Genomic DNA, 22,683 nt, shown 5'->3' with positions numbered 1-22,683 from the left:
TCATAACGCTTGATGGTTTTTGTGACTGCATTTGAAGAAACTTTCAAAGTTCTTGAAATTTTCCAGATTGACTTACCTTCATGTCTTAAAGTAATGACGGACTGTCGTTTCTCTTTGCTTATTTGAGCAGTTTTTTCCATAATATGGACTTGGTCTTTTACCAAATAGGGCTATCTTCCGTATACCAACCCTTTTTAAAAATGTTTTATTTAACTAGGAAAGTCAGTTAAGAACAAACTCTTATTTACAATGACAGCCTACCCTGGCCAAACCCTAACCCGGATTACGCTGGGCCAATTGCCCTAATGGACTGTATCACATGGCAGGTTGTGATACAGCCTAGAATCGAACCAGGGTCTGTAGTGACGCCTCTAGCACTGAGATGCAGTGCCTTAGACTGCTGTGCCACCCTACCTTGTCAGAACACAACTGATTGGCTCAAACGCATTAAGAAAGAAATTCTACAAATTAACTTTTAACAAGGCACACCTGTTAATTGAAATGCATTCCAGGTGACTACCTCATGAAGCTGGTTGAGAGAATGCCAAGAGTGTGCAAAGCTGTCATCAAGGCAAATGGTGGCTACTTTGAAGAATCTCAAATATAAAATATATTTTGATTTGTTTAACACTTTTTTGGTTACTACACTTTTCCATGTGTTATTTCATAGTTTTGATGTCTTCACTATTATTCTACAATGTAGAAAATAGTAAAAATAAAGAAAAACCCTTGAATGAGTAGGTGTGTCCAAACTTTTGACTGGTACTGTATATATATATTTTGGGATATATATTTTTCTCCCCTAGTACCGTTACCAGTCTGAAACTACTGAGATCAATGGCAATCCTAATTTGTGAAACGATTATCTGAATTCCAGGGTTTGAGTCAGGTATCTTACTCTTTTCGAACATAGGACTTCCCTACCATATAGCCCACTTAAACTTTTCTCCACTCCCTCGCCAGCCAACACATCCACTCCTCGTCCGCACCATCTCTACGCGTACCAGACGAGGCAGCAACGTCAGCATCTTCAGCTTCCGTCCCCGGAACAAAGACTCGGAGGGTGACTTCGCCGACGACGAGTTCAGCATCCATGGGGACAATGAGGGAACACACAGTCGTACTGGGTCCCTGGTGATCCCATGGAGCACCAGACGCAGGCCCAGTACCTACAGCACAGGCAGCCGGGGTTCCCAGGTCTTCCTCAACGTCAATGGGAAGCTGTTCGTGGCCACGGACCAGAACGGGGTCGCCCCACAGGGGCTCCCAGCCTGCACCATGGAGAAGGTCAAGGAGGAGAGTGTGAGCACTGGGTTTCTGAGTTGAGTGTGTGGCTTTGCAAGCGTGTGTGTGTGTGTGTGCGTATGAGTCCGTGTGTGTGTGTGTGCGTATGAGTCCGTGTGGGTGTGTGTCCGTGTGTGTGGTTGCATATGTGCATGCATCATGGGAAATCACCCTGTGGATAACTGGTGATACTACTGTGGCAAAAAGCTGTATCAAAGGAATGGCCCCAGCTCATATCCTGTAGAGTAGACTCAGGACTTAGTAGCCTCAGGCTGCCTGGAGTCACTGGCCAAGACCTCTGTGACCTGATACAGCCAACAGCTCCCTCTTCCCCGCTAGGCTACTCAACATTAACACAACACACTGTTTCATTTGCAGTTTCAAAACAGATGATTCATACTACCCCGCAGGGATGTTAGCAACTGTGTAGGAATGGAAAAGGGAAGAGCCTAAATGCATTTTCTCTAATACTCAATGGATCACTTGCCATGCTATCGTTGCCTTGTGTGTGTGTGTGTGTGTGTGTCTGTCTGTCTGTCTGTCTGTCTGTCTGTCTGTCTGTCTGTCTGTCTGTCTGTCTGTCTGTCTGTCTGTCTGTCTGTCTGTCTGTCTGTCTGTCTGTCTGTCTGTCTGTCTGTCTGTCTGTCTGTCTGTCTGTCTGTCTGTCTGTCTGTCTGTCTGTCTGTCTGTCTGTCTGTCTGTCTGTCTGTCTGTCTGTCTGTCTGTCTGTCTGTCTGTCTGTCTGTCTGTCTGTCTGTCTGTCTGTCTGTCTGTCTGTCTGTCTGTCTGTCTGTCTGTCTGTCTGTCTGTCTGTCTGTCTGTCTGTCTGTCTGTCTGTCTGTCTGTCTGTCTGTCTGTCTGTCTGTCTGTCTGTCTGTCTGTCTGTCTGTCTGTCTGTCTGTCTGTCTGTCTGTCTGTCTGTCTGTCTGTCTGTCTGTCTGTCTGTCTGTCTGTCTGTCTGTCTGTCTGTCTGTCTGTCTGTCTGTCTGTCTGTCTGTCTGTCTGTCTGTCTGTCTGTCTGTCTGTCTGTCTGTCTGTCTGTCTGTCTGTCTGTCTGTCTGTCTGTCTGTCTGTCTGTCTGTCTGTCTGTCTGTCTGTCTGTCTGTCTGTCTGTCTGTCTGTCTGTCTGTCTGTCTGTCTGTCTGTCTGTCTGTCTGTCTGTCTGTCTGTCTGTCTGTCTGTCTGTCTGAATAAAGAACATGATGCTCCTCTCTCCCAGGAAACAGACTGCTCTCAGAACAGCATGCTTGTCAATGCACTCCAATGATCCTATCTCTATTACTCTCTCCCAGGAAACAGACTGCTCTCAGAACAGACTGCTTGTCAGTGCACTCCAATGATCCTATCTCTATTACTCTCTCCCAGGAAACAGACTGCTCTCAGAACAGCATGGTTGTCAGTGCACTCCAATGATCCTATCGCTATTACTGATCCTTCTTGATATCTCTTGTTCATTCTCTCTCTCTCACACACACACACACACACACACACACACACACACACACACTCATGTAAGCACGCACGCACACACACAGCTAGCAGAAGTGTGTCATGTAAACAAATTATGAAAAAGAAAGCTACAAATCTAAAGAATTTGACTAACAGGTTTGTCTATTTACCACAATCAAAAAGAACAAGCACAGTTAATTTATAATCAGCGGTATTGTGCTCTGGAGGTCACTGCAATATCACACCCAAAGGACTGGCCAGGAAGGGCACTAAAACCAGTGTGTTGCTGCTAATACAGATGAATAGTGGTGGAAGGTTATTGAGAAGTGTGTGTGCACATGTTCGTGCGGGCCTGTGCGTGTGCGTGTGCGTGAGTGGCACAGACGCCAGGTTGTCTCAGAAACGCAACCATGGCAACGCACAGTAGCAACAGATGCTAAATGAATGTTGTTGCTGGTGGCGATGGTAGGGCCACAAAGGAGAGAAATGGTGAATGGTCTTGTGGTGGGTTCCCTACTTGCCAAACAGTGAGTGGGTGGTTTTATGTGAGATCTGACACTGGGGATGTGCGTCACTCATGCCTGCCAGCCCGACTACCTGGGAGACCAATGAGACGTTATGTAATCATAGAGGGAGGCTGATTTGTGTCAGGGAGGCTTTGATTGGACTACCTTTAACCCCTGTCATTCACACCACCATGGATACATACAGCTGGGAGGTAACTAGTTATAAGGATATCACATGGCTCTAGGGATGATGCGTGTGCGTGCGCACACGTATGTGTGTGCGCTTGCGTGCGTATGTGTTTGTGTGCGTGTGTGCGCGCGTGCACGTGTGCGTTTGTGTGCGTGTGGGTGTGTGTGTGTGTGTGTGTGTGCGTGCGTGTTTGTGTGTTTGTGCGTGTGCGTGTGTGCGTGTGTGCGCGTGTGTTTGCGTGCGTGCGTGTGTGCGTGTGTGTGTGTGTTTGTGTGAATGTCTTAGATAACTGTCACCACCCTGCCTCTATCCTGAATCATGTTCCAGCCATTGACCCAACATAAATTGAAAAGCCTGTCTGTGGACTCAATGTGAGATATGTGTGTGTTAGCATAGCCTTGCCTAAGTGACTGCTGTGTTCAACAGCATGTGTGTATGTTTGCTTGTGTGTGTGTGTGCGTGTGTGCGTGTGTGCGTGTGTGCGTGTGTGTGTGTGTGTGTGTGCGTGTGTGTTCGTCTCCATCAGCCTGTCCTCTGGGAGGCGGCTTGACTGACAACTGGTGTTTAAAAAATGGGAAATTTTGATGTGGAAATATTTATGGTCCTCTCTCCATGGCTGCTGTGTTTGTTTCATTGACTTATTAATCCCATTTTGTATGAGTAGTAGACATTGCTAAGCCTGCAGGGAGACAGACAGAGCTTTATGACATAAGATATGAGCGGTGCTTTACAATGTACCATATGAGCTATGTTTTTAGCCAATAGAGACATCCATTAGTATTATCTGGTTAGAGATTGTAATTCTCTATCTGTCATCTTTGAATTTGTCTTACTCGTGCCGTTTCCATGGTAATCGGACAAGACAAATTATTAAATGAAAAATTATAGAAGTATAAAAACATAACTGCAACATTTGTACTAGAAGTGTAGTATATTTCCTCAGAAGTGGTTTCCAAGCTAGAATAATGTTGTATTTAAATAAATGTACAATTAATAATATAGGTGAAATTATGTCCTGAAATGATTATGCAAAGACTAAACTGAAGGAGATACAAATCATGAGATATTTGTTTAAGCTGAAACCCAGACACATGACTCAGTCATTTCATAATCACTTGCTGAGAATATAGATTACATTTGACTGCATAGAATAATCTAAATATGGCTCACCAATATGGCTGCCTCTCCTCACCCACATGGCTGCCTCTCCTCAAGACTATTTCTGCCTCACCTCACCAATATGGCTGCCTCTCCTCACCCACATGGCTGCCTCTCCTCAAGACTATTTCTGCCTCACCTCACCAATATGGTTGCCTCTCCTCACCCACATGGCTGCCTCTCCTCAAGAATATTTCTGTCTCACCTCACCAATATGCCTGCCTCTCCTCACCAATATGGCTGCCTCTCCTCACCACTACAACAGTTCTCTTCTCCAATATGGCTGCCTCTAATGTCCAGTATGGCTGCCTCTCCTCACCAATATGGCTGCCTCTCCTCACCACTACAACAGTTCTCTTCTCCAATATGGCTGCCTCTAATGTCCAGTATGGCTGCCTCTCCTCACCAATATGGCTGCCTCTCCTCACCACTACAACAGTTCTCTTCTCCAATATGGCTGCCTCTAATGTCCAGTATGGCTGCCTCTCCTCACCAATATGAACGCCTCCCCTCACCAATATGGCCGCCTCTCCCTTACCAATATGCCTACCATTCTGTCTCCTCCAGGGGCCAAACTCCAGCACTGAGTTGAGCACCATGCTACTGCCTCGCCCGGTGTCCAGAGAAGAGCACGTGCGGAGGGACCGAGCTCTGAGTGGGGCCAGCTATCTCACAGATGCCTTGGAGGGTAAGGGGCCTCTGTACCGGTGTTCATTTTGGCACTCATTTTATTATTTCGTCTAATTTTAGTCATTTTGACAAAAATATAGTTAAGTCACATTTTTTGTAATTTGAAGAAGTATTTAGTCTAGTTAATGTCAAAATCCCGAAAACAGTGGGCCATTTTAGTCAACTAAATGCCCTTTCATTTTAGTTACATTTGAGTCACATCACATTAACCTATAGTAAACATAAATTACTGACTTCAATGTGCACACAATACATAGCCTTGCCATACCAACATATTTTTCTTTATATCATCCTATCGCATCTCTTCCAAACAACCAAATAGGGAGAAGAGCACATTACTCTGCAGCAGATAAAAAAAATCACACCCATTGACATACTGTAGCTACAACATATAGTAATCAAAGTTCTGTCATAAGTAGTGGTCTGATAGGTTGCAGCAAACCAACTAGCTAGCATTATCAATCTGTTACAATCTGTTTTTACCTGAGCATATACAGTATATTGGGATCTTTCAGATGTGTCTTGAGGCTGGTAGTATATTTCCCTGTCAACTTGTGGGTGCAAATGCTGTCTTCTCCCGTGGAAATGTGGCATTTGGTCTTGTTTGAATCAAAACGGTAAGTTAAATGGCTCGCCCCCTTTTCTACCGGGAGCTTGTACCAAAGGGAGAGTAGCCATCTTATTTGTATCAATGATTTGTTGCCACCAGATTGGAGAGGTGACTTGTGAATGACTTGGGCATGGTATTTATTTTCCAGCAATGACAGCATCGCAAAGTTGCAATGAGAAAGCCTTACAATTCTGCTAATGTCATGCATGCTTTTGATTGGTCCAAACAAATATCACTGAAAAGCTCTCAATCTCTCCAAAAACTCTTGTCCAGTCCACTTAGGAGTCAGATTTGAGTCACAGAGATAAGTTTCATGTTTTGAGTTTCAGGTTTTAATGTCACATGTACAAGTACAGTAAAATACCTTTCTCAAAACCCAACAATGCAATAATCAATAACAATGTAATATAATAAAAAACACACGAGAAATAAGAAGAAATATGAAGAACACAATAAGTAAGTCAGTAAGCATAGTATATACAGGGTTAGTGCCAATACCATATTAACAATGTGCAAGGATTCTGGAGTGATGGAGGTAGATATGTATAGGCTTAAGGTGACTAGGCAACAGGATATAAGATTTTCAGAGTAGCAGCAGCTTGTATGTGTGGGTGTCTGTGTAGAGTTAGGATAAATGTATGTGCATATTATGTGTGAATGTGTAGATGATGGAGTGAGTGTGTGTGTGAGTGTGTAGGACCCTGTGAGTGTGCATAGAGACGGTACAAAATACAAACAAAAGGTCAATTAAGATATTTGTCTCGTTTTCGGCATAGGCCCACCCACTTAGGAGCCAGGCCGACCCACTGGGAATTAGTTTTTCCCCACAAAAGGGCTTTATTACAGACAGAAATACTCATCAGTTTCATCTGCTTTCCGGGTGTCTGGTTTCAGACAATCCCACAGATGAAGAAGCCGGATGTGGAGGTCCTGGGCCGACGTGGTTACATGACGTCTGTGGTTGTGAGGCTGGTTGGAAGTACTGCCAAATTCTCAAAAATGACATTGGAGGTGGCTTATGGTAGAGAAATTAACATTCAATTCTCTGGCAAGAGTTCTGGTGGACATTCCTGCAGTCAGCGTGCCAATTGCATATTTTGGTCATGTTCCCACAAACTCTGATAGCCACTGGTCTCTGTGGACCATCAAGGTGACCATTGTGTGAGCACAGGAGCTCCTCATATCTGTTGAGGCTTGAGGCTGTCCTCAATTGTACACCATCCGTACCTATGGACTAGATAGAGGGTGACAGTTCAGCAGAAGCCACAGTGCAACACGACACATCAAGTAAATACATCAGAGGCGTCACGTGTTAGAGGGCCTTGCAGCTTCATCTTCAGCCTCCGTTGAGCTGCCGTCAATCTTCATCAAACTCCTCATTATGCACCCAAGCTTGGCCCTACCAACCAACTTCTGGAAAAGGCATACTGTGCTTACCTTCCTGAAGAAAATGCATAAAGAGGACATTTTTGGTGGAATTTCCAAGTCAAGTTGGATTTTCAGAAAGAGTAGTCTAAGTAGTCTAAAATCACAACTGAGGGAAGATAGAAAAGTGGATAAGTAGCAGAGTGTACATTACTTAGACATGGAACAGTCTCTTACACCACAATGGCAAAGTGTGAATTTTAAACATGTAACCCCCCCCCCACTCTCTCCTCCCCCCTCTCTCTTCTCCCCCTCCTAGAACTGGAGGAGTCGCGTCAGAAGTGCCACCCGTGCTGGTATGAGTTTGCCCACAAGTACCTGATCTGGGAAAGCAGTCAGCGCTGGCTGCGGTTGAAGGCGCTGGTCAAGGTCATGGTGATGGATCCCTTCCTGGACCTAGCCATTACCATCTGCATCGTGCTCAACACCCTGTTCATGGCCATGGAGCACTACCCCATGACCGACGAGTTTAACGGCATGCTGTCCATAGGCAACCTGGTAAGTGGAGAGGAGAGGGCACAGGGGTCAGCCTTGGCGGTCACACGTATGCGTTTTTGCTGTTGTTGCTGTCGTTGTTTTTTGACCACCACCCTCTTTGAAGTATCTTAGTCTAGGTTCAGAGTTTTTCCTGGTCATATTAGTTAGTCAGAAAGAAAGAAAACTCTTTGCTCCATTATGTCCTATGCTGTCATTGAGATGCATGCTCATAGGTAGGTAGGGAATGAATGAATGAATGAATGAATGAATGAATGAATGAATGAATGAATGAATGAATGACAGACACACTGCACAGACACTATCAGCCTAAATTGAAATGTTGATTTATTTTGACATATTCTATTATTTTATATTGCGCTAATTTCCTGTAGGTGGACAGTATGTGTTATTACGTTACACAAGCTGACGTTTTGACCATATGGAAATGAAGGCAATTAGCTTTTTACCTCAGATTAGTGAAGTTTGGTCCTGCTTTAAATAACGTTCAGCTTATAAAGGCTTCATGTTTTAGTCTCAACATCACATACAACCTGATTTCCCATTAATCAATATGAGTGATTAATATCCACAAATGTTTTGGTGCTCGTTAAAAAAAATGCTAATAATATTGTGGCATGTGTAGATAGTACATTTCATGATTATGTTTTCAATATACAGTTTTCAACTGTTTCTGCATATTGATTACTGATTTGGACACTTAATTGTGTTTTGATTCATTTTCAAAATGGAATTTTGTCACAACGTCCACAGAAGGTGGCGCCACTCCCCGGTCGGGCGGCGCTCGGCGGTCGTCGTCGCCGGCCTACTAGCTGCCACCGATCCATGTTTCATGTGTCAGTTAGGTCTGTTTAGTGCGCACCTGTTTCTTGTTTGTAATTATTGGGAGGGTATTTAGTTTGTCAGTTTCTTGTTTGGAGTTGTGCGGGATTGTTTCGTGTAACGTTTTGGGCTTAGGGCTGGATTAATTTTCCTATGTGTTTGATTTACACGACGCTGATATTAGGCATTAGGGTTGCCGGGCTGCGTCCCGTGTATTTTGAGTTCTGGAGCTGTTCTACCTCCTGCTTGTGTTTTGCACCCTGCCTAATCGTTGTATTCACTCTGGACTTAATTAAATATTTTTCTACGGACCTTTTGTCTCCTGCGCCTGACTCACCCGTTTCCTGCTCCTTGAAAGACGTGACAAGTTTTGACATTGGGCTATTTATCAAAAGTTATTGTCAACGGGAACCAGCAACAGCATCATTTTCAACTTATGTTTTAGGAATATAAATGGAACTTTCAACATTAAATTCCAATAGTATTCCACTAGATTAGGTAATAACTGCTGAATGAGTCCAAAAATGTCATGTGATTTATTTATTTTGATGATCCACCAGAAATCATTAAAACAAACCTGTTTTTTAGAACGGGGTTGTGTGGAGATCTAAAAAGACTGTTACATGCACAGTGCCTTCAGAAAATATTCACACCCCTTGACTTTTTTCACATTATCTTTTGTTACAGCCTGAAAGAAACATGTATTAAATTCAGATTTTGTGTCACAGATCACACAAAATACCCCATAATGTCAAAGTAAATGTTTTTAACAAATACATTAAAAATGGAAGCTGAAATGTGCTTAACAAGTAACATAATACGTTGCTTTGACTCATTCTGGGTGCAATAATAGTGGTTAACATGATATTTGAATGACTACCCCATCTCTGTACCACAATTATCTGTAAGGTCCCTCAGTCAAGAAGTGAATTTCAAGCACAGATTCATTCATTAAGACCAGGAAGGTTTTGCAATGCCTCACAAAGAACAAAAAAAAAACGGACATTTAATATCCCCTTGAGCAAATCAAATCAAACCAAATGTTATTAGTCACATGCGCCGAATACAACAGAATACCACAACTAGCCCTTACAGTGAAATGCTTACTTACGAGCCCCTAACCAACAATGCAGTTTAAAAAAATACGGATAAGAATAGGAAATAAAAGTAACAAGTAACTAAAGAGCAGCAGTAAAATAACAATAGCGAGACTATATACAGGGGGTACCGGTACAGAGTCAATGTGCGGGGGCACCGGTTAGTTGAGGTAATATGTACATGTAGGTAGAGTTATTAAAGTGACTATGCATAGATGATAACAACAGAGAGTAGCAGCGGTGTAAAAGAGAGGGGGGGCAATGCAAATAGTCTGAGTAACCATTTGATTAGGTGTTCAGGAGTCTTATGGCTTGGGGGTAGAAGCTGTTTTGAAGCCTCTTGGACCTAGACTTGGCGCTCCGGGAACCTCTTGCAGTGCGGTAGCAGAGAGAACAGTCTATGACTAGGGTGGCTCTGACAGCGCCTGGTATAGAGGTCCTGGATGGCAGGAAGCTTGGCCCCAGTGATGTAGTGGGCCGTTCGCACTACCCTCTGTAGTGCCTTGTGGTCGGAGGCCGAGCAGTTGCCATAGCTAGGCAGTGATGCAACCAGTCAGGATGCTCTCGATGATGCAGCTCTAAAACCTCTAAAACCCATGCCAAATTTTTTCAGTCTCCTGGTGAAGTTATTAATTACACTTTGGATGGTGTATCAATACACCCAGTCACTACAAAGATACATGCGTCCTTCCTAACTCAGTTGGCGGATAGGAAGGAAACCACTAAGGGATTTCACCATGAGGCCAATAGTCATTTTAAAACAGTTACAGAGTTTAATGGCTGTGATAGGACAAAACTGAGGATGGATCAACAACATTGTAATTACAACATTGTATTCCAAAACAAGCAATAAGACACTAAAGTAAAACTAAAGTAAAACTGCAAAAATGTACTTTTTGTCCTGATTGCAAAGCGTTATGTTTGGGGCAAATCCAACACAACACATCACTGAGTACCACTCTTCATATTTTCAAGCATGGTGGTGGCTGCATCATGTTATGGGTATGCTTGTCATCAACAAGGACTTGGTAGTTTGTTTAGGGAAAAAAATACATGGAATAGAGCTAAGGCACAGGAAAAATACTAGAGGAAAAACTAGTTCAGTCTGCTTTCCAACAGACACTGGGAGACAAATTCACCTTTCATTAGGACAATATCCTAAAATACACGGCCAAATATACACTGGAGCTGCTTACCAAGACGACATTGAATGCTCCTGAGTGGCCTAGTTACAGTTCAGTTTTTACTTAAATCGATTTGAAAATCTATGGCAAGACTATGGCTGTCTAGCAATGATCAACTACCAACTTGACAAAACTTGAAGAACTTTTTAAAGAATAATGGGCAAATATTGTTCAATCCAGGTATGCAAAACTCTTAGAGACTTACCCAAAAACACACACATCTGTAATCACTATCAAAGGTGATTCTAAGATGTATTGACTCAGGGGGTTGAATACTTATCTAATCAAGATATATTAGTGTTTATTTTTCATCAATAAAAAATATTGTATATTGTGTGAGTATTGCATGCAGATTGTTGACAACAAAAGGACGATTAAATACATTTTAATCCCACTTTGTAATATAACTAAATGTGTAAAAAGTCTTATAGTTCCACCTTGCTAGGTATTGGGATATTGATTACCCCTGAAATCGCTCTCAGATCCTCACAAGTGCATAGGGCATAGGGGCTAAGGGTTCATTTGGGATAACAACAGTGCAACAACCGGTTAATCACACATCAATAGACATCATTCACAGCAATGAGTTTACAATCACAGTAAAAAGTCAATCGTGGTGGAATAAAGGCAAATCACCTGAATGGGATGGTATTCCTCCTGAGGTCTATTTACATTTTTGGAATATGTTAGGTCCACTATCGCTCAAATTATTAATACAGATATTCACAACGGTTCATTTGGGAGAGATGTGAATAATAGCTTTTGATGGACTAAAATTGTCATATCACTGGTCTGTCTTTGAACATATGGGAATTGGCTCCAATTTCATTAATATGATTAAAATAATATATGCCAATTCCTCAGTCATAGTTATGACAGGCAATATCTGCTCTGCTCCGTTCAGAATCACTAGAAGCAGCAGAGATGGCAATCCAATTTTGCCTTTGCTATTCTTATTATCCATGGTTACTCTGGCCCGGGCAATTCGTCAATCAAAGGAGATAACACAAATTTCCCTCAAATCTACTGATCCCTTCGTCGCATTATACACAGACAATATTTTACTATATCTAGATAATATATCTCAATTGCTCCCAAACATATTGAAGATCAAAGATAAATTCAGCTTCATCTCAAGTTATAAAATGAATCTAACCAAATCAGCCCTACTTCCTCTCTCAAGACCCCGGTGGAGGACTCCATCTATACTTATGGAATCCCAATCGTTTCTCATTTGAAATATTTTTGAGTATATATATTTATTTCCTTGGATAAAACCACTGCCAGAAACTTTAACAGAATGCTCAAATCAATTCAATCCGACATCAGAAGATGGAATAATAGCCCAGTTGCTTTAACCGGCAGAATATCTATTGTCAAAATGAACATATTACCATGGCTGAATTTCTGAAGTTCAATGCTTCCCATGTTTTCCTTTTCTGGCTATTGGGATAAAATTCATAGTGCGGATTCAAAATGTATATGACAAGGTAAACAATCCCGGATAAAATTAACAGATTTACAAAGAGGTAAAGACATAGGAGGAGACATCTGTACCCAACTTTAAATTGTATGTCCAGGCACTAGCATTTAGCCCCAGCCTAAATCGGTTTGGACATGGTTCTTACAGTATATAGTAAGAGTGAAATATGGTGTCTCCTATTGCCTGGAAGAGGGGGTCTTCAGTGATACTGTATATCCCTTAAACTATGTAAACTAGGCTTTGGTTATTGCTCACACAATTTATGTTTGGTGCAAAATTGAAAACAATTTAACTGGGAATCAAAACGGCATGCCCATACTTCAATATTTGTGATCTGGAGGGTGGCCTTTTACATTCCCCCCCAATGGTCCAAATGTGGAATTTGTACCTTTACTGATATCATGGGCAGTAACAGTTTGAGAACATTGTAAGATTTGAAAGATACATACTAGGGTTGGGCAATATCCAGATTTCCATACCGTTATATAATTTCTGTACCATACCGGGGTATACAGTATTACTGAATGTGCACACGAGGGGCGCTGGACTATGGAATACCTTGGGAAACCCAACTAACAATCCATCCAATGATGGGATTCATAAATAAATGATCTGGGCTCCCGAAAGGACTATAATATATAATCAACTTTTGGAAAGCTCATATTCTGAGCTAGCCATTAAAAAAGTATGATCCACAGATCTAATTGAATCTGAACAACCCGTTAACTGGAAGAGAATAATGAAAAATATGACTTTGGCATCCCTTAATCCGAACCAACAATTTATACATTTTAAGTTTGTTCATAGACTGTATTTAACACCTAGAAAACATTTTACAATTACATTTTCCCCAACTCCCAACTATTCACTGTGTCCCCTAAATCAGGTAGGCACATTCGTTCATATGTGGGAGTGTCCTGCAGTTAAATGCTTCTGGGGCAAAGTTACAAAATGTATTTTGAACAGCATAAATTGAAATATTCAATGCTTTGCATCTATTATGTTACTTAACGATGATAGCCCTTTGAATCTCTCAATCAATCAGAGAATATTACTGCTGCGAAAAAAAATGTTGGCTCTAAGATGGCAACCACCTCTCCCATTTAATCAGTGGATACAGTTAATGTTCGAATTTATAACATTAGAATGATCAAAATCGAGAATTAATGGTGCTAGTCAAGGAACAATTGAGGCCTAGGCGGGGTGGGAAACATGGTTTACGGGTGGGGAGGGAGGAGGCGGGATGGGTGGATGGGGACTGAGAGGGGATGGGTGGATGGGGACTGAGAGGGGATGGGTGGATGGGACTGAGGGGGGATGGGTGGATGGGACTGAGGGGGGATGGGTGGATGGGGACTGAGAGGGGATGGGTGGATGGGGACTGAGGGGGGATGGGTGGATGGGGACTGAGGGGGGATGGGTGGATGGGGACTGAGAGGGGATGGGTGGATGGGGACTGAGAGGGGATGGGTGGATGGGGACTGAGGGGGGATGGGTGGATGGGACTGAGGGGGGATGGGTGGATGGGACTGAGGGGGGATGGGTGGATGGGGACTGAGGGGGGATGGGTGGATGGGGACTGAGGGGGGATGGGTGGATGGGGACTGAGAGGGGATGGGTGGATGGGGACTGAGAGGGGATGGGTGGATGGGGACTGAGGGGGGATGGGTGGATGGGACTGAGGGTGGATGGGGACTGAGCGGGCATGGGTGGATGGGACTGAGAGGGGATGGGTGGATGGGACTGAGGGGTAGATGGGTCGATGGGGACTGAGAGGGGATTGGTGGATGGGGACTGAGAGGGGATGGGTGGATGGGGACTGAGAGGGGATGGGTGGATGGGACTGAGGGGGGATGGGTGGATGGGGACTGAGAGGGATTGGGTGGATGGGGACTGAGAGGGGATGGGTGGATGGGGACTGAGGGGGGATGGGTGGATGGGGACTGAGAGGGGATGGGTGGATGGGACTGAGGGGGGATGGGTGGATGGGACTGAGGGGGGATGGGTGGAGGTTATCTTTGTATGCATTTGTTTGTATGCATTTGTTTTTGTACCTGTAAAAAACAAAGAGTCACGAAAAAATATGATGTTCCCTTAAGTCAGTAAACCCAGTTATGTGTGTTTGTATATTATCTGCAGGTTCTCTATAGTGCTGAGTATGGGCCCTGGTCAAAAGTCGAGCACTGTAGAGCACTATACAGTAAAGGGCAGGGATACCCAACCCTCTTCCTGGAGATCTACCTTCCTGTGGGTTTTCAGTCCAACACTAATTTAACACACTTGATTCTACTAATTAGCTGCTCAACAAGACCTTAACTAGCTGAATCAGATATGCTAAATTAGGGTTGGACTGAAAACCTACAGGACAGTAGATCTCCAGGAAGAGGGTTGAGCAGCCCTGGTATAGGGCAGTCAAAGTCAACTGGCGGACCGCGGTCCGGGTCTGGACAACATCGCATTTTGTTATATAAAAGTAAATAAATTACTTTTTAGACAGCTTTTTAAAAATCAACCGGGCGCAGCGGCCTCTTTAACTCAGCAACCTCTCTTTCTTGCTCTCTCTCGAAGCAACGCCCACCTCTACTAGTGCCCTGTCTAATCCAATCGCGTCGTTATATGCAAATACAAGAGGCTGTGTCATACCCAATCACATCAATACAAATATCATCTGCTGAACCTTGGGAGAAGCAGGCAGAAAGAAACAGAAAGATTTGACCGTGGTTCAACTGTTAATATCACAGATAGGAGCTTAGTTACCAGTATCAAAAAAAGAAAAGTTGACTCTGAAAACCGTATATTCAAAGACGAGTGGACGGAACATTACGCATTCATTCTCCCCACAACTAGCACAAAACTAATATTCCTGATATGCAGAGAGTCCGTTGCACTCGTGAAAAGTGCCAATGTTATGCACCATTATGACACCAGACATAGTAAATTCGATCAGACGTATCCCCTGAACACGGAGGTGAGAACGAACAAGATTGACCAACTCAAGTCCCAATGAGAGGTCCACCAAAGTCCTTGTCAATTCCCTGACAGCCCAACAATGTGCAACGGAGTGTTCACTGAGGATAGCTTGGGTTTTCCAGAAGCTGAGAAGGTAAAAGAATGCATGTGTGAAGTTGCTGAAACCTTGCTTGAAGTAAATAAAAAATATGAGCTCAGGGAAAATATCAAACAGATCCCACTGTCGGATTCCACAGCAATGAGGAGAACTGAAATAAACTCAGCAAAAAAACGTCCCTTTTTCAGGACACTGTCTTTCAAAGATAATTTGTAAAAATCCAAATAACTTCACAGATCTACATTGTAAAGGGTTTACACACTGTTTCCTATGCTTGTTCAATGACCCATAAACAATTAATGAACATGCACCTGTGGAACATTCGTTAAGACACAAACAGCTTACAGACAGTAGGCAATTACGGTCACAGTTATCAAAACTTAGGACACTAAAGAGGCCTTTCTACTGACTCTGAAAAACACCAAAAGAAAGATGCCCAGGGTTCCTGCTCAACTGCGTGAACGTGCCTTAGACATGCTACAAGGAGGCATGAGGACTGCAGATGTGGCCAGGGCAATAAATTGCAATGTCCATACTGTGAGACGCCTAAGACAGCGCTGAGACAGGACAGACAGCTGATCGTCTTGGCAGTGGCAGACCACGTGTAACAACACCTGCACAGGATCGGTACATCCGAACATCACACCTGTGGGACAGGTACAGGATGGCAACAACAACTGCCCGAGTTACACCAGGAACGCACAATCCCTCCATCAGTGCTCAGACTGTCTCGCAATAGGCTGAGAGAGGCTGGACTGAGGACTTGTAGGCCTGTTATAAGGCAAGTCCTCACCAGACATCACTGGCAACAACGGCGCCTATGGGCACAAACCCACTGTCACTGGAAAAGACAGGACCGGCAAAAAGTGCTCTTCACTGACGAGCCGCAGTTTTGTCTCACCAGGGGTGATGGTCGGATTCGCGTTTATCGTTAAAGGAATGAGCATTACACCGAGGCCTGTACTCTGGAGCGGGATCGATTTGGAGGTGGAGGGTCCGTCATGGTCTGGGGCGGTGTGTCACAGCATCATCGGACTGAGCTTGTTGTCATTGCAGGCAATCTCAACGTTGTGTGTTACAGGAAAGACATCCTCCTCCCTCATGTGGTACCCTTCCTGCAGGTTCATCCAGCATGACAATGCCACCGGCCATACTGCTCGTTCTGTGCGTGATTTCCTGCAAGACAGGAATGTCAGTATTCTGCCATGTCCAGCAAAGAACCTGGATCTCAATCCCATTGAGCACGTCTGGGACCTGTTGGATCGGAGGGTGAGGGCTAAGGCCATTCCCCCCAGAAATGTCCGGGAACTTGCAGGTGCCTTGGTGGAAGAGTGGGGTAACATCTCACAGCAAGAATTGGCAAATCTGGTGCAGTCCATGAGGAGGAGATGCACTGCATTACTTAATGCAGCTGGTGGCCATATCAGATACTGACTGTTACTTTTGATTTTGTCCCCCCCTTTGTTCAGAGACACATTATTCAATTTCTGTTAGTCACATGTCTGTGGAACTTGTTCAGTTTGTGTCTCAGTTGTTGAATCTTGTGATGTTAATACAAATATTTACACATGTTAAATGTTCTGAAAATTAACGCAGTTGACAGTGAGAGGACGTTTCTTTTTTTGCTGAGTTCAGCTGAAGATTTAACCACACAACTTAATGAGGCCATTCAGAATGCTCCATGCATTTCATTATCTGTGGATGAATCAACAGATAACACTGATAATGCCCAGCTTCTGGTGTTTGTCAGATTTTATAACGAAACAAAGAAGGAATTCTGTGAGGAGCTGTTGGGTTTAACAAATCTAGAAACACACACACAGCGAGAGGATATCCATGAGGCCATCAAAGGGATGCTGACAAAAAGGGGGATAGATCTTTAGTCAGTGGTCTCCATCAGCACAGATGAAGCTCCAGCCATGATGGGAAGAGGGAGGGGACATGTTGCACATTTGAAAGAGAACCACCCTGACCTGACATCATATCACTGCATCATCCATCAATGCGTCCTGTGTGCCAGTCTGGGAAAGGAGTATTCTGAGGTCATGACAATGATGATGAAACTGATCAACTTTTTGAGAGCATCATCAACTCTACAACACCACCTGTTACGAGACGTTCTGACAGAGGCCAATGCCAGTTTTGATGACTTACTACTACACAACAATGTCAGATGGCTCAGCAAAGGAAGGGTTTTGGAACGCTTTTGTGCCATTCAAGAGGAAGTCAAAACGTTCTTATCAGAGCAAAAGAGTGACAAGGCAAGTTTTCTGAGTTTTTGGAAGATGAGGAGAAGATGGAAACAGTTGCATTTTTGACAGACATTACATCACACCTTAATCACCTGAATGTTAAGCTGCAGGGACAGGTCAACACAGCTTTTCAAGAATGATCTCCAGGGAGAACTTGTTCACTTCCACAATCTTCTGGTGCAAATGCAGGGACACAAAGATGTTCCCAACCATGTTGATTTCATCCAGAAGCTGATGGATAACTTCAAGACTCACTTTGATTACTTTACTGTTGGGAGTGAACGGCTGCTGCTCATCCAGAACCCCTTCTTGGTAAAAAATGTGACAAAAGTTGTCAGAAGAAGCAAAACAGATCTTCAGATGGGTAGATGTTGCATCACTGCAAATGGAGTTGATTGAGCTGCATGAAAATGTGACTTTTGAAGGAGCAGGCTGGTGACTGTGACCCTGTCACTTTCTGGGGAAAGATGGTGCCTGCAGCTGATGTTCCTGTTCTCAAGAAACTGGACTAGACATCCTGACCATGTTTGGCTCCAACATACATCTGTGAATCAGCCATCTCCCCAATGAACTTTATCAAAAACAAACACCGCACCAGGCTCACAAACGAACACCTGCACCAGTATCTCAGTTGCTCTCACGAAGTTCAAAGCATTGGCAGGAGAAAGGGAGTGTAATTTCTCTCATTAATGCAAAGGCAAGGCCCAGAGTGACTTATTCATGAATATTGCACGGCCCAGAGTGACTTATACATGAATATTGCATGGCCCACAGTGACTTATACATGAATATTGCATGGCCCAGAGTGACTTATACATGAATATTGCATGGCCCAGAGTGACTTATACATGGATATTGCATGGCCCAGAGTGACTTATACATGGATATTGCATGACCCACAGTGACTTATACATGAATATTGCATGGTCCAGAGTGACTTATACATGAATATTGCATGGCCCAGAGGGACTTATAAATCAATATTGCATGGCCCAGAGTGACTTATACATGAATATTGCATGACCCACAGTGACTTATACATGAATATTGCATGGCCCAGAGTGACTTATACATTAATATTGCATGGCCCAGAGTGACTTATACATGAATATTGCATGACCCACAGTGACTTATACATGAATATTGCATGGCCCAGAGTGACTTATACATGAATATTGCATGACCCATAGTGACTTATACATGAATATTGCATGACCCATAGTGACTTATACATGAATATTGCATGGCCCAGAGTGACTTATACATGAATATTGCATGGTCCAGAGTGACTTATACATTAATATTGCATGGCCCAGAGTGACTTATACATGAATATTGCATGACCCACAGTGACATATACATGAATATTGCATGGCCCAGAGTGACTTATACATGAATATTGCATGGCCCAGAGTGGCTTATACATGAATATTGCATGGTCCAGAGTGACTTATACATGAATATTGCATGGCCCAGAGTGACTTATAAATCAATATTGCATGACCCACAGTGACCTTCTGTGTATGCAGATTATTAATTTTGTTCAACTCTCCTTTGTTCTCCAGAAAACATGTACTTTATTATATTTACATTGTGTTCTTTTTTATTTATGGCCCATGTACATGGTTCACAGTGCACCTTTTGCATAGACAATTATGCAACCACTTTTGATCTTCAGCACATGTTAACATTCAAAAGAAAAAAGTTGTAATTCATTCAAATTCTTAGTCTCATTTAATGTATTTAATGTACATTTTATATAACAGCATGTTTCCTAAGTCGTAGATGACTATGTTTGTTACTACGCTGTACCACTGCACTGATAAAGGATGATATCCATCCAGACTTTTGACACCTAGGAAATTTGTGTCACTGGACCTTCTCAAATAGTAGTTGAGTACCCCTGGTATAGGGAATATGCTGCCATTTCGGACACAGGTGGTGTTAGGGTTATGTAATTTGTTGTGTTGTACCAGGAGTGGTCCAACAAGGAAGTCATTTCAGGCCAACGGGACCAAAATCAATAGAGCTTTTCCTCCACTTGGCTGGCCACAGTGTGCTACAGTGAACACTCCGGCTGGTGTGTGTGTGTGTGTGACCACAGCAGATACAGCATATGCTGTCTCATCCCTATCTTGTCCTGCCCAGCTTTTAGCAAGACATGTCATTGTCACCTTAGTCACTTGAGTCTGAAATGCCGTGGAGTGGTGGCTGTGTTGGATATGTCATGGAAATTCTACACACTGGGACACTCGAAGTCAGTTTTAAATTAATCATTGTTTATTAACAGTTAACTGGAGAGGTTCCAACAAACTTGATGCACAGTAGTGCACGTCTGTCAGGAGCTCAATCGGGGCAGTCTCGTTAAATCTCTTATATACTGCTTACAGACATGTTACATAGGCATGATTTAGCTTATTCATCATTCAGAATTAATTCATCATTAACGTTTGGTTCATGCATGTGACCGACCAATACTGGTTCATAACATGTAAGATACCAATACCGCACAAGGCTTCTTCTCTCCAAGCTGAGACCTTGAAACTGAGACATCCTTTCAAAGTTCTGGGCGTACTGCCAAATTGCAGATACTGATAGTGAGGATTCCTTCAATCAGTCACTTGCATGAACACAGAAATGTGTTATTAGAAAAGCATAAACTTAAAATGTTCCACCACAGATAGATAGAGCAATAAGATCTCATAGTTTCCCTTCGAAATGTGACGTATTATTGATGAACGCTAATTCTGTGTAGTTACAGGGTTAACCCATTACCATTAGGTATCATGAAGTATTCTCGCGGCTTGCTAGAGCATTGTGAACTGCGGTAGTGCAGTGGTCTAAGTTTGCTTCCAGTGCTGGGCAGTCATTTTTTCTTCTTTTTTTGCATCGAGGAAGGTATATATCAACGTTCTCGGAACCTTTTCAAACGTTTGAAATCGCTGTCTATTTCCAGCGATCAGTCTGACACAGCAGACTAACTACCAGTTCACTGGATGCATCATCACACGTGTTTGTTTGGATGGAGGACATATCCCTCATCCCTCTTATAGTGGAGATACACTGTATATACAAAGTATGTGGACACCCTTTCAAATTAGTGGATTCGGCTATTTCAGCCACATCCATTGCTGACAGGTGTATAACATTGAGCACACTGCCATGCAATCTCCATAGAGAAACATAGGCTGTAGAATCGCCTTACTGAAGAGCTTAGTGACTTTCAACGTGGCACCGTCATAGGATGCCACCTTTCCAGTTAGTCAGTTTGTTACATTTCTGCCTTGCTAGAGCTGCCCCGGTCAACTGTAAGTTCTGTTATTGTGAAGTGGAAATGTCTAGGAGCAATAACGCCTCAGCGGCCAAGTGGTAGGTCACACAAGCTCACAGAATGGGGCCGCCGAGTGCTGAAGTGAGTAGCTCCTAAAAATCGTCTGTCCTCGGTTGCAACACTCACTACCAAGAGGGCTCCCGAGTGGCGCAGCAGTCAAAGGCACTGCATGTCAGTGCTAGAGGTGTCACTACAGACCCTGGTTCGATTCCAGGCTGTATCACTACTGGTACCTGCCCCAATGCATAGTGCCAACTGTAAAGTTTGGTGGAGGAGAAATAATGGTTTGGGGCTGTTTTTCATGGTTTGGGCTAGGCCCCTTAGTTTCAGTGAAGGGAAAACGCTACAGCATACAATGACATTCTAGATGATTCTGTGCTTCCAACTTTGTGGCAACAGTTTGGGCAAGGCATGACAATGCCCTTGTGCACAAAGTGAGGTCCCATACAGAAATGGTTAGTCGAGATTGGTGGGGAAGAACTTTACTGGCCTGCACATGGCCCCGACTTCAACCCCATCAAACACCTTTGGGATGAATTGGAACGCTGAATATGAGCCAGGCCATCGCCAAACTTCAGTGCCCGACCTCACTAATGCTCTTGTGGCTGAATTGAAGCAATTCCCTGCAGCAATGTTCCAACATCTAGTGCAGCGTTTCCCAAACTCGGTCCTGGGGACTCCAAGGGGTGCACATTTTGGTTTTTGCCTTAGCACTATGCAGCTTATTCAAATATTGAACTCATCATCAAGCTTTGATTATTTGAATCAGTTGTGTAGAGCTAGGTCAAAAAACAAAACATGCACCCAATGGGGTCCCCAGGACCGAGTTTGGGAGACACTGATCTAGTGGAAAGCCTTCCCAGAAGAGTGGAGGCTGTTATAGCAGCAAAGGGGGGACTAACTCCATATTAATGCCTATGATTTTGGACTGAGATGTTCGACGAGCAGGTGTCCACATACTTTTGGTCATGTAGTATATATTGTCTCTCTCTCTGAGCTTATTCGTGTGTTTGTGTCTGTGCGTGTGTCTTAGTGTGTGTGCGTGAGCCTGTGTGTGTACATGTGTGGGGCTGTTCATCTGAGGCCAGTTGGGTGTGTGTCGTTCCGTGGAGTATGTTAACTGTGAGAATGAAACCTTGTTGATGCCCCTCTGTGTGCAGTGTCATGCTTCCCAGAGAGAGCTTGTCACATGGCATCTCCTCTCTGCCCCCCTCCCCGTTGAGCCTGCACCCACCGCCCTTCCACTCGCATGAGCCTGACTCTGCGCGTGGTTGTGTGTTTGTGTCTGGATATGTGTGTGTTTTGTGTGTGTATGTATGTATATATCTTCATACAGTATATGCTGAGCCATAGATGTTTCATATTGCCACCATGACCACAGTCAGCACAGCACAGGCCCTAGTTTACACAGCAATGGCCGACATCTCGTGCCCCTCGTCTACCCTTCAGCCACAAAGACATTAATGGACAGATGTACGGACGAACACTTATGGGTCAGGCCTGTTAGATAGTCACATGAGTGTGTCAGTTGCTGGCATGTTTTCATTTTCAGAAACGTGCGTGCACTGCACATCTGTATGTGTCTGTGTGAGAGAAGACAGGAGTACGTTTTTTAGGGTGGGAGAGTGACAGACAGGTTT

At 43.7% G+C, this 22,683-nt stretch overlaps 1 protein-coding gene across 1 annotated transcript in view; it reads left to right on the top strand.

Annotated features, from left to right (window-relative positions):
* The window catches only part of scn5lab (sodium channel, voltage gated, type V-like, alpha b), a 190,623-nt gene that overhangs the window by 79,994 nt on the left and 87,946 nt on the right, over window positions 1–22,683 (top strand). Inside the window, exons 12-14 of the mRNA XM_082970748.1 lie at window positions 964–1,302; window positions 5,155–5,275; window positions 7,572–7,810. Coding sequence (XP_082826874.1) covers window positions 964–1,302; window positions 5,155–5,275; window positions 7,572–7,810 — 699 coding nt within the window. The remainder of the gene's footprint in view (window positions 1–963; window positions 1,303–5,154; window positions 5,276–7,571; window positions 7,811–22,683) is intronic.

Source organism: Salmo salar, chromosome 29 (genome assembly GCF_965601325.2).
Source record: "Salmo salar chromosome 29, fSalSal1, whole genome shotgun sequence".
Taxonomy (NCBI): domain Eukaryota; kingdom Metazoa; phylum Chordata; class Actinopteri; order Salmoniformes; family Salmonidae; genus Salmo; species Salmo salar.
The sequence above is the reverse complement of the archived record's forward strand: the minus strand, read 5'-3'. Positions and strand labels throughout refer to the sequence as shown.